Source organism: Aquarana catesbeiana, linkage group LG01, assembly GCF_042186555.1.
Source record: "Aquarana catesbeiana isolate 2022-GZ linkage group LG01, ASM4218655v1, whole genome shotgun sequence".
NCBI lineage: Eukaryota > Metazoa > Chordata > Amphibia > Anura > Ranidae > Aquarana > Aquarana catesbeiana.
In genome coordinates this window covers 79,658,931-79,672,550 of record NC_133324.1, presented here as the reverse complement: position 1 = coordinate 79,672,550, position 13,620 = coordinate 79,658,931, and the positions used below count along the sequence as shown (strand labels likewise).

The 13,620-nt window shown below is 46.5% G+C and overlaps 1 protein-coding gene across 1 annotated transcript in view; it reads left to right on the top strand.

Moving 5' to 3' along the window:
* The window catches only part of ADAMTS12 (ADAM metallopeptidase with thrombospondin type 1 motif 12), an 808,982-nt gene that overhangs the window by 637,847 nt on the left and 157,515 nt on the right, over window positions 1-13,620 (top strand). Inside the window, exon 14 of the mRNA XM_073620835.1 lies at window positions 7,748-7,868. Within this exon, the coding sequence (XP_073476936.1) occupies window positions 7,748-7,868 (121 nt within the window). The remainder of the gene's footprint in view (window positions 1-7,747; window positions 7,869-13,620) is intronic.

Below are 13,620 nucleotides of genomic sequence, written 5' to 3'. Positions count from 1 at the left end.
TTGGTCCGAAAATGCGACCATGTGTATGCTCCATGGGACTTTTGCTGGTGAAATTCCAGCCAGCAAAAGATTGAGAGCATGTTCTCAATTTTTCGGTCAGAAAAAGTTCCGATCTGAAATTCCGGTCGTCTGTACCAATTCCGACGTGCAAAATTCCTACGCACGCTCGGAAACAATTTGACACATGCTCTGAAGCATTGAACTTCATTTTCTCGGCTCGTCGTAGTGTTGTACGTCACCGCGTTCTTGGCGATTGAAAGTTCAGCGAACTTTTGTGTGACCGTGTGTATGCAAGCCAAGCTTGAGCGGAATTCCGTCGGAAAAACCATCCAAGATTTTTCTGATGGAAATTCCACTCATGTGTACGTGGCATTAGAGGTGTGTTTGGGGTCTTTATCATGTTGACTTTCATGGTTCCCTCAATGAACTGTAGCTCCTCAGTGCCGGCAGCACTCATGCAGCCCCAAACCATGACACTCCCACCACCATGCTTGACTGTAGGCAAGACACACTTGTCTTTGTACTCCTCACCTGGTTGTCACCACACACACTTGACACCATCTGAACCAAATAAGTTTATCTTGGTCTCATCAGACCACAGGACATGGTTCCAGCAACCCATGTCCTTAGTCTGCTTGTCAGCAAACTGTTTGCGGGCTTTCTTGTGCATTATCTTTAAAAGTGTCTTCCTTCTCTGACGACAGCCATGCAGACCAATTTGATGCAGTGTGCGGCGTATGGTCTGAGCGCTGACAGGATGACCCCCCTCCCCTTCAACCTCTGCAGCACTGATACGTCTATTTCCCAAAGACAACCTCTGGATATGATGCTGAGCACGTGCACTCAACTTCTTTGGTCGACCATGGCGAGGCCTGTTCTGAATGAAACCTGTCCTGTTAAACCTCTGTATGGTCTTAGCCACCGTGCTGCAGCTCAGTTTCAGGGTTTTGGTAATCTTTTTATAGCCTAGGCCATCTTTATATAGGGCAACAATTCTTTTTTTCTGATCCTTAGAGGGTTCTTTGCCATGAGATGCCATGTTGAACTTCCAATGACCAGTATGAGAGAGTGAGAGCGATAACACCAAATTTAACACACCTGCTCCACATTCACACCTGAAACCTTGTAACACTAATGAGTCACATGACATCGGGGAGGGAAAATGTCTAATTGGGCCCAATTTTGACATTTTCACTTAGGGATGTACCCACTTTTGTTGCCAGCAGTTTAGACATTAATGGTTGTGTGTTGAGTTATTTTATTATTTATTTATTTATTTATTTATTTCAGGTACTTATATAGCGCCGTCAATTTACGCAGCGCTTTACATATACATTGTACATTCATATCAGTCCCTACCCTCAAGAAGCTTACAATCTAAGGTCCCTAACTCACATTCATGCATACTAGGGACAATTTTAGACAGGATCCAATTAACCTACCAGCATGTCTTTGGAGTGTGGGAGGAAACCGGAGTGCCCGGAGGAAACCCACGCAGGCACAGGGAGAACATGCAAACTCCAGGCAGGTAGTGTCGTGGTTGGGATTCAAACCAGCGACCCTTCTTACTGCTAGGCGAGAGTGCTACCCACTACACCAACAAATTTACACTGTTATACAAGCTGTACACTCACTGCTTTACATTGTAGCAAAGTGTCATTTCTTCAGTGTTGTCACAGGAAAAGATATAATAAAATATTTACAAAAATGTGAGGGGTGTACTCACTTTTGTGAGATACTGTATATCTGTAGTGTTTACTTATCTCTCTCCAAAGCCCTAAGTCCCGTGTCTTTCTGCTGTTTTGTTCTTCTGTTATCAGCATGATAACTTCTGACAAGTTCTCTGACATGGGAGATAACAGCAGCTGAAAATTTGTGTCAGGGTGGGTGCTATAAATAGACTAGCAGAGAGCTTGTCTTGTCACAGCACAGCTCTGCAAGTATCTTCGTTTTTCTGCCAATGTGGAGGGGGGTGTGTGCCTTTCCTCCAATCTGCTGTCACACAGTGTATGCCAGGAATCCACTGATGAATGAGGAAGTAAAAATTCTAACACGATGTAAGAATTCTAAAGAATATACAGTGCCTTGAAAACGTATTCACACCCCTTGAACTTTTCCACATTTTGTCATGTTACAACCAAAAATTTATTTTATTGGGATTTTATGTGATAGACCAACACAAAGTAGCACATAATTGTGAAGTGGAAGGAAAATGATCAACAGGTTTCAATTTTTTTTACAAATAAATATTTGAAAAGTGTGGCATGTATTTGTATTCAGCCCCCTTCACTCTGATACCCCTAACTAAAATCTAGAACCAATTGCCTTCAGAAGTCACCTAATTAGTAAATAGAGTCCACCTGTGTGTAATTTATTCTCAGTATAAATACAGCTGTTATGTGAAGCCCTCAGAGAACTTAAGTGAACAAACAGCATCATGAAGCCCAAGGAACACAGCAGACACGTCAGGAATAAAGTTGTGGAGAAGTTTAAAGCAGGGTTAGGATATAAAAAAATATACCAAGCTTTGAACATCTCACAGAGCACTGTTCAATCCATCATCCGAAATTTGAAAGAGTATGGCACAACTGCAAACCTACCAAGACATGGCCGTCCACCTAAACTCAGGGCCAGATTAAGAGCAACATGGGCCTGGTGCTAAGGATTTTGGTGGGCCTTTTTATGAAAATAAAATGAAAACGCAAACAATTTTTTGTTGAATTAAATTAAAGAGAGAGAGTGTGAGAGAGTGGTTGAGAGAGAGAGAGAGGGGGGGGGGGTGATAGCGAGATAGGGGGCTGAAAAATAGGGGATGAGAGGGAGGGGAAAAGAGAGAGAAAGGTGTTGAATGAGAGAGATGGGGACGAGAGAGAGGAGGTGAGAAAAAGGGGAATAGAGAGAGGGTGAAAGAGAGAGAAGGTGGTAGGAAAGAGGGGGTTGAAGGGGGCAAGAGAGAGAGAATGGGGGATGAAGGGGGTGAGAGAGAGAACAGGGTGAAAGAGAGGGGATGAGAGAGTAGGGGTGAAAGAGAGAGAGGGGGTGTGAGAGTGAGGGGTTGAGTCTGTGGGGGGCACAGCATAGTACATTACACGGGGGGGGGGGGGGGGGGGAATAGCACAGTACATTACATGGTTGACACTACACATTACATGGTGGATACATGGATACAGCACATTTAATGGTGGGTGAAGCACAGCACATTACATAGCGGGCACAGCACATTACACTGTTGGCACTGCCCAGTACAGCACATTACAAGGTAGGCACAGTACATTATATGGTGGGCACAGCACATGACATGGTTGGTACTGCACAACACAGCACATTGCATGTTGGGCACAACACAGCACATGCACAAGATGGGCACAGGACCTTATATGGTGGGCACAGCACATGACATGGTGGGCACAGCTGAGCACATTACATGGTGGGCATTGCACATTACAAGTGGGCACTGCACAGCACATTATATGGTGGGCACAGCATATTATATGGTGGGTACTGCACATGGCATGGTGGGCACAGCACATGACAAGGTGGGCACTGCATGACACCACATGACATGGTGGGCACTGCATGACACAGCACAGCACATTACAATGTGAGCACAGCACATTAATTGGTGGACACCGCACATGACATGGTGAGCCCTGCATAGCGCATTCCACTGTGGGTACTGCACGGCACATGCCATGGTGGACAATGTACAGCACATTACATGCTGGGTACAGCAGATTACATGGTAAGCACTGCATGGCGCAGCACATGACATGGTGGGCACAACACAGCACGACAGGGTGGGCACTGCACAGTAATTTACATGGTGGGCACTGCACATGACACGGTTGGCACTGCATGGCACAGCACATTACATGGCGAGTACAGCGCATTACATGGTGGGCACTGCATGGCACAGCACATAACGTGGTGGGCACAGCGCATTACATGGTGGGCACTGAATGGCACAACACATTACATGGTGGGCACTGCAAGGCATAGCACATTTCATTGTGGGCAATGCAACTGCACATTACATGTTAGGAACTGCACATGACATGGTGGGCACTGCTGAACAGCCCAGCACATTGCACAGTGGGCACAACACACTACATGCTGGGCACAACACATGGCAGGGTGGGCACAGCACATGACATGGTGGGCACTGCATGGCACATCACATTACATGGTGGGCACTGTACATTACTTGGTGGGATCACTGCATGGCACAGCACATTACATGGTGGGCACTGCAATGTACAGCACATGACATGGTGGGCACTGCAATGTACAGCACATTACATGGTGGGCACTGCAATGTACAGCACATGACATGGTGGGCACTGCACAATACATAGTGAGTACTGCAATGAACAGCAAATTGCATACTGGGCACAGCACATTACATGGGGGGCACTGCAATGCACAGCACATGACATAGTTGGCACAGCACATTACATGGGGGGCACTGCAATGCACAGCACATGACATAGTGGGCACAGCACATTACATGGGGCCACTGCAATGCACATGACATGGCATAGTGGGCACAGCACATTACATGGGGGCACTGCAATGCACATGACATGGTGGGCACAGCACATTACATGACATGGTGGGCACTGCACATTACATGGGGGGCACTGCAATGCACATGACATGGGGGCACTGCAATGCACATGACATAGTGGGCACAGCACATTACATGGGGTGCACTGCAATGCACATGACATGACATGGTGGTCACAGCACATTACATGGGGGCACTGCAATGCACATGACATGGTGGGCACAGCACATTACATGGGGGGCACTGCAATGCACATGACATGGTGGGCCCAGCACATTACATGGGGGCACTGCAATGCACATGACATGACATGGTGGGCCCAGCACATTACATGGGGGCACTGCAATGCACATGACATGGTGGGCACAGCACATTACATGGGGGCACTGCAATGCACATGACATGGTGGGCACAGCACATTACATGGGGGCACTGCAATTCACATGACATGGTGGGCACAGCACATTACATGGGGGCACTGCAATGCACATGACATGGTGGGCACAGCACATTACATGGGGTGCACTGCAATGCACATGACATGACATGGTGGGCCCAGCACATTACATGGGGGCACTGCAATGCACATGACATGGTGGGCCCAGCACATTACATGGGGGCACTGCAATGCACATGACATGGTGGGCACAGCACATTACATGGGGGCACTGCAATGCACATGACATGACATGGTGGGCACAGCACATTACATGGGGGCACTGCAATGCACATGACATGGTGGGCACAGCACATTACACGGGGGGCACTGCAATGCACATGACATGGTGGGCACAGCACATTACACGGGGGGCACTGCAATGCACATGACATGGTGGGCACAGCACATTACACGGGGGGCACTGCAATGCACATGACATGGTGGGCACAGCACATTACATGGGGGGCACTGCAATGCACATGACATGGTGGGCACAGCGCATTACATGGGGGCACTGCAATGCACATGACATGACATGGTGGGCACAGCACATTACATGGGGGCACTGCAATGCACATGACATGGTGGGCACAGCACATTACACGGGGGGCACTGCAATGCACATGACATGGTGGGCACAGCACATTACACGGGGGGCACTGCAATGCACATGACATGGTGGGCACAGCACATTACACGGGGGGCACTGCAATGCACATGACATGACATGGTGGGCACAGCACATTACACGGGGGGCACTGCAATGCACATGACATGACATGGTGGGCACAGCACATTACACGGGGGGCACTGCAATGCACATGACATGACATGGTGGGCACAGCACATTACACGGGGGGCACTGCAATGCACATGACATGGTGGGCACAGCACATTACACGGGGGGCACTGCAATGCACATGACATGGTGGGCACAGCACATTACACGGGGGGCACTGCAATGCACATGACATGGTGGGCACAGCACATTACACGGGGGGCACTGCAATGCACATGACATGACATGGTGGGCACAGCACATTACATGGGGGCACTGCAATGCACATGACATGACATGGTGGGCACAGCACATTACATGGGGGGCACTGCAATGCACATGACATGGTGGGCACTGGGCACATTACATGGGGGGAAGCAGCAGTCTTTCCCCTAGCACAATAAAACACCTCCCTAACAAATGTACTAACCTTATCTCAACAACAGTATGGGAGATGTCCTTCCTCCCGGGCTCCTGCTTTTAGGAGAACATCAGCACCCCTCCCCCAGGCAGCTCCCAGACACTGAGGAGGATCTGTGTGAGTAAACAGATCATGTGATAGGAGTCAGGAGTCATTGACAGAGACAGGACTCGGCTGCACTGACTCTTGTCTCCTCCATGTGTGCACAGAGGGCTCCTCTTCCTTCAGGCACACAGATATTCATAAGCCACTGGCATGGGCCTATATTGAGGGAGGGGCCTGGAGCTGCAGCTCCACCAGCCCCTATGTTAATCCGGCCCTGCCTAAACTGACAGGCCGGGCAAGGAGAACATTAATCAGAGAAGCAGCCAAGAGGCCCATGGTAACTCTGGAGGAGCTGCAGAGATCCACAGCTCAGGTGGGAGGATCTGTCCACAGGACAACTATTAGTCGTGCACTCCACAAATCTGGCCTTTATGCAAGAATGGCAAGAAGAAAGCCAAAAATTGAGACCAAAATTGAACATTTTGGCCTAAAAACAAAACGCTATGTGTGGTGGAAAACTAACACTGCACATCACCCTGAACACACCATCCCCACCGTGAAACATGTTGGTGGAGCATCATGTTGTGGGGATGGGGGGAGCAGGGACAGGGAAGCTGATCAGAGTTGATGGGAAGATGGTTGGAGCCAAATACAGGGCAATCTTAGAAGAAAACCTGTTAGAGTCTGCAAAAGACTTGAGACTGGGGTGGAGGTTCACCTTCCAGCAGGACAACGACCCTAAACATACAGCCAGAGCTACAATGGAATGGTTTAGATCAAAGCATATTCACGTGTTAGAATGGCCCAGTCAAAGTCCAGACCTAAATCCAATTGAGAATCTGTGGCAAGACTTTAAAATTGCTGTTCACAGACGCTCTCCATCTAATCTGACAGAACTTGAGTTTTTTTGCAAAGAAGAATGGGCAAAAATGTCCCTCTCTAGATGTGCAAAGCTGGTAGAGACATCCCCAAAAAGACTTGCAGCTGTAATTGCAGTGAAAGGAGGTTCTACAAAGTATTGACTCAGGGGGGCTGAATACAAATGCACGCCACACTTTTCACATATTTATTTGTAAAAAATGTTGAAAACCATTTATTATTTTCCTTCCACTTCACAATTATGTACCACTTTGTGGCGGTCTATCACATAAAATGCTCGTAGATGTCTACTTTGTTTTGTCTAGTGACAGGGCTGCTTTAAACTGTAAATCTATAGTACACTCAAATCAATTGATTAATATAATCACACAGCCAATAGAAACACCACTAGTTTTTGGATGGGCATATTTGTGTGGTTCTGCTGGGCCTTGTGGTTTGTACTGCCTTGAGTATTTGGCTCACATTCAGCTTTTTGTTAAGCGATATGACTTGTGCCAGGAGTTCATAGTTAAAATGCAAAGCTGAACGTTACTTTAATCCACTTGACATTTTTAATCTAATATAATTGTGTTTTAGCATCATTGCAGCTGACAGCCTGTAACATTATTTTTCCTTTAGAGGATTGGCTGTGACTACGAAATAAATTCAAATGCCACTGAGGATCGATGTGGGATCTGCCTGGGAGACGGCTCAAGCTGCCAGACAATCACAAAAACATTTGATCAAAGTGATGGATTTGGTAATTATTCTTTCCTTTTTTACATTTGTTACACAGCCAGAGTTTGTGATCTTTCCATAAAGGCGTGAAGATATGAACATTAAGCAGTAGGAACATTTTCATTTTGTTAATTTCAAGAAACAATAAAAGAATTTTGTAAACCCAACATTTCATATTCCTGATATGTGCCTGCTGTACCATGTACTTGTATGAAAAAGTCTCCTATTCTTTCTGTATTGTTTCCTTGGTGTAAAATAGCTGGTGATCTTGCCAGTTCCTTTTGCTTTCCTAATAAAATCTGACCACACTAGGCATGAGAGCGCAGCATGGCAAGTTCTCTAGCTGAGCTGAGAACTCAGCCCGCTCTCCTCCAATGATCAGACTTCTGCTGATACGCCCAACCTGTACCCCATGGGAAGACCAGTGTGCTGCTGTTTCTCTTCCCCAGCTCTCTAAACTCCTTATGCAACTGAGAACAGAGGGTATGTGATCACTAGGGATGAGCTTCGAGTTCGAGTCGAACTCATGTTCGACTCGAACATTAGCTGTTCGCAAGTTCGCCGAACACCGAACAATTTGGGGTGTTCGCGGCAAATTCGAATGCCGCGGAACACCCTTTAAAAGTCTATGGGAGAAATCAAAAGTGCTAATTTTAAAGGCTTATATGCAAGTTATTGTCATAAAAAGTGTTTGGGGACCTGGGTCCTGCCCCAGGGGACATGGATCAATGCAAAAAAAAGTTTTAAAAACGGCCGTTTTTTCAGGAGCAGTGATTTTAATAATGCTTAAAGTCAATCAATAAAAGTGTAATATCCCTTTAAATTTCGTACCTGGGGGGTGTCTATAGTATGCCTGTAAATGGGCGCATGTTTCCTGTGTTTAGAACAGTCTGACAGCAAAATGACATTTGGAAGGAAAAAACACATTTAAAACTACCCGCGGCTATTGCATTGCCGACAATACACATAGAAGTTCATTGATAAAAACGGCATGGGAATTCCCCCCAGGGAAACCCCGAACCAAAGTTAAAAAAAAAAAAAAAAGACGTGGGGGGTCCCCCTAAATTCCATACCAGGCCCTTCAGGTCTGGTATGGATATTAAGGGGAACCCCGGCCAAAATTTAAAAAAAAAATGACGTGGGGTTCCCCCTAAATTCCATACCAGACCCTTCAGGTCTGGTATGGATTTTAAGGGGAACCCCGCGCCAAAAAAAAAAAAAAAACGGCGTGGGGTTCCCCCAAAAATCCATACCAGACCCTTATCCGAGCACGCAACCTGGCAGGCCGCAGGAAAAGAGGGGGGGACGAGAGTGCGGCCCCCCCCCTCCTGAACCGTACCAGGCCACATGCCCTCAACATTGGGAGGGTGCTTTGGGGTAGCCCCCCAAAACACCTTGTCCCCATGTTGATGAGGACAAGGGCCTCATCCCCACAACCGTGGCCGGTGGTTGTGGGGGTCTGCGGGCAGGGGGCTTATCGGAATCTGGAAGCCCCCTTTAACAAGGGGACCCCCAGATCCCGGCCCCCCCCGTGTGAAATGGTAAGGGGGTACTTACCCCTACCATTTCACTAAAAAACTGTCAAAATAGTTAAAAATGACAAGAGACAGTTTTTGACAATTCCTTTATTTAAATGCTTCTTCTATCTTCCTTCATCTTCTTCTTCTTCTGGCTCTTCTGGTTCTTCCTCCGGCGTTCTCGTCCAGCATCTTCTCCGCGGCGTCTTCTATCTTCTTCTCCTCGGGCCGCTCCGCACCCATGGCATGAGGGGAGGCTCCCGCTCTTCTCTTCATCTTCTTCTTTATCCTCTTCTCTTCTTCATCTTCTTCATCTTCATCTTCTCTTCTTTACTTCTGCGGGCCGCTCCGCATCCATGCATGGAGGGAGGCTCCCGCTGTGTGACGGCGTCTCCTCGTCTGACGGTTCTTAAATAACGGGGGGCGGGGCCACCCGGTGACCCCGCCCCCCTCTGACGCACGGGACATGACGGGACTTCCCTGTGGCATTCCCCGTGACGTCACAGGGAAGTCCCGTCAAGTCACCGTGCGTCAGAGGGGGGCGGGGTCACCGGGTGGCCCCGCCCCCCGTTATTTAAGAACCGTCAGACGAGGAGACGCCGTCACACAGCGGGAGCCTCCCTCCATGCATGGATGCGGAGCGGCCCGGAGAAGAAAAGAAGAGAAGATGAAGATGAAGAAGATGAAGAAGATGAAGAAGAGAAGAGGATGAAGAAGAAGATGAAGAGAAGAGCGGGAGCCTCCCCTCATGCCATGGGTGCGGAGCGGCCCGAGGAGAAGAAGATAGAAGACGCCGCGGAGAAGATGCTGGACGAGAACACCGGAGGAAGAACCAGAAGAGTCAGAAGAACCAGAAGAAGAAGAAGATGAAGGAAGATAGAAGAAGCGTTTAAATAAAGGAATTGTCAAAAACTGTCTCTTGTCATTTTTAACTATTTTGACAGTTTTTTAGTGAAATGGTAGGGGTAAGTACCCCCTTACTATTTCACACAGGGGGGGGGCCGGGATCTGGGGGTCCCCTTGTTAAAGGGGGCTTCCAGATTCCGATAAGCCCCCCGCCCGCAGACCCCCACAACCACCGGCCACGGTTGTGGGGATGAGGCCCTTGTCCTCATCAACATGGGGACAAGGTGTTTTGGGGGGCTACCCCAAAGCACCCTCCCAATGTTGAGGGCATGTGGCCTGGTACGGTTCAGGAGGGGGGGGGGCCACACTCTCGTCCCCCCCTCTTTTCCTGCGGCCTGCCAGGTTGCGTGCTCGGATAAGGGTCTGGTATGGAATTTAGGGGGAACCCCACGTCATTTTTTTTTTAAATTTTGGCCGGGGTTCCCCTTAATATCCATACCAGACCTGAAGGGCCTGGTATGGAATTTAGGGGGACCCCCCCACGTCATTTTTTTTTTTTTTAATTTTGGTTCGGGGTTTCCCTGGGGGGAATTCCCATGCCGTTTTTATCAATGAACTTCTATGTGTATTGTCGGCAATGCAATAGCCGCGGGTAGTTTTAAATGTGTTTTTTCCTTCCAATTTCCTTCCAAACGAAATTTAAAGGGATATTACACTTTTATTGTTTGACTTTAAGCATTATTAAAATCACTGCTCCTGAAAAAACGGCCGTTTTTAAAACTTTTTTTTGCATTGATCCATGTCCCCTGGGGCAGGACCCAGGTCCCCAAACACTTTTTATGACAATAACTTGCATATAAGCCTTTAAAATTAGCACTTTTGATTATTCATGTTCGTGTCCCATAGACTTTAACGGTGTTCGCGTGTTCGAGCGAACTTTTTTCCTGTTCGCATGTTCTGGTGCGAACCGAACAGGGGGGTGTTCGGCTCATCCCTAGTGATCACCTATAAGAAAGGTAAAACAAGGTATTCATAATTTTTACATGCATACACAAATGTTTTGACTTTATTTCTATTTTATACTTTAAATCTGCATATAAATTAGTAGCATAGAAGGATTATTATATCCTACTGCCACCTCTGTTTCATTGTTGTCTGTGTGCTGACAATCTTGTATTTATATGGTAAAAAAAAATATCCAAAAGCAATTGTCCCCTATCAGCCATCTTTAGAAAAACTTCTTCATATAGAAGAATCATCTAAATTCATCTCTACCTATTATGCAATGTTGGATTCCACCAAGACCCTTGAAGAAGTCAAAACAAAGATGGCAAGCAGTGATCCCTCAGCTCATAATAAGAGTGGTTGGAATTTGAAGACACCTATATGTCTTCCCTCCAGTCATCCTAAGATACAGTTATACAAAGGAAAAACATCCATCAAATATAGTTTTTCCACGTTCCCCTCCACACTCTAGGTCTTAAACCTCCCCCTCTTTGCTTTATGTTATGTGGCAAATTTCTTACATACTTTCTCGTGTTCTGTACATACTGTATACTGTATGCGCATTGTGGTCAGAAATGGCAGATTTCTTGGACGTCCTTCCAAATAATTGCAATCCTAAGATTTGCCTCCTGGGTGTCTAAGAGGATCTTCAAATGACTCTCATGCCAAACACCTCCTATTATTTTGTTTAATTCTAAAAGAAAGAAAACTATTCTCTGATAATGGAAGAGACCAACCTCCCCTAATCTGGGAGAATGGAAGAAATGAATAGATCAGATATTGCTCCAATATAAAATGACCTAAGAACAAAAGGGTCATCCACAACTATTTGAGCATTACCCACTTCAGCCCCGGAAGGTTTTACCCACTTCCTGACCAGGTCATTTTTTTGCAATACGGCACTGCATTGCTTTAACTGACAATTGTGCGGATGTACGACGCTGTACCCAAATACAATTGATGTCCTTTTTTTCCAACAAATAGAGCTTTCTTTTGGTGGTATTTGATCACCTCTGCGGTTTTTATTTTTTGCGCTATAAACAAAAAAAGAGCAGCAATTTTGAATAAAAAAAAAAAAATGGGGGTTATTTACAAAAGGCAAATCCACTTTGCACTACAAGTGCACTGCAAGTGCACTTGAAAGTGCACTGAAAGTGCACTTGGAAGGGCAGTGGCTGTAAATCTGAGGGGTAGATCTGAAATGAGGGGAAGCTCTGCTGATTTTACCATCCAATCATGTGCAAGCTAAAATGCTGTTTTTTATTTTCCTTGCATGCCCCCCTTGGATCTACAGTGACTGCACTTCCAAGTGCACTTTCAGTGGATTTGCCTTTCGTTAATAACCCCCAATATTCCTTACTTTCTGCTATAAAACATTCCCAATAAAAAAACTGTAAAAAATCGAATTTGTTTATCAGTTTAGCCAATATGTAAAAAATTGTGTTGTCCCCCTTATACATTGTAAAGCGCTGCATAAACTGTTGGCGCTATATAAATCTCGTATAATAATAATATGTATTCTGCTACATATTGTTGGTAAAAAAAATCCCAATAAGCGTTTATGGATTGGTTTGCACCAAAGTTATCGCGTCTACAAACTATGGGTTCGATTCATGGCATTTTTATTTACTTTTTTTTTTACTATTAATGGCAGAGATCGGCGATTTTTAGCGGGACTGCGACATAATAGCGGACAAATCTGACCCTAAGTGACACTTTTTGGGGACCAATGACACCAATACAGTGGTCAGTGCTAACAAATGCACTGACCCCTGTATAAATGACACAGGCAGGGAAGGGGTTAACACTAGGGGGCGATCAAGGGGTTAAGTGTGTCCTAGGGAGGTGCTTTCTAACTGGGGGGGGGGGGGAGTGTTGCACTGGAGGAAAACAGAGATGGTGTTTCAGCTTAGCTGAAACAGAAGATCTCTCTTTTCCTCATTCACAGATCAGCAGTGTGCCTTGTTTACACAGGCACACCGCTGCTCCGTGTCTCCTGTGAACGATCAAACTAATTGGCTCCCGCTGTGTCCAATCACAGCGGGAGCAGCACTCCGGCAGAGCACGTGCGCCCCCTACACCGCGTGTACAAAATCACGTACAGGTACATGATTTTGTGCAGCCGGGCCGTCCTGCAGCAGTATAGTACGGTGGGCGGTCCGGAAGTGGTTAAAGTATAACTATTGACAAATCTATTTTTTTTTTTTTAGTTTTGGACAGAGTGGGGATGGATTAGGAAACCTATTGGACTTGTATTGCTGTCTGTGTCACCCTTGGGAAGATTCATCCTCTCAATTTGTGCTGTTTATCATTATCTTTGAACGTGAAAGCAAAAGAAAATCCCAAATCCAAATCCCAAAAATGTTTCCAGAAAAGTAATACAGGGGAAATCTTCCAATGGGGACA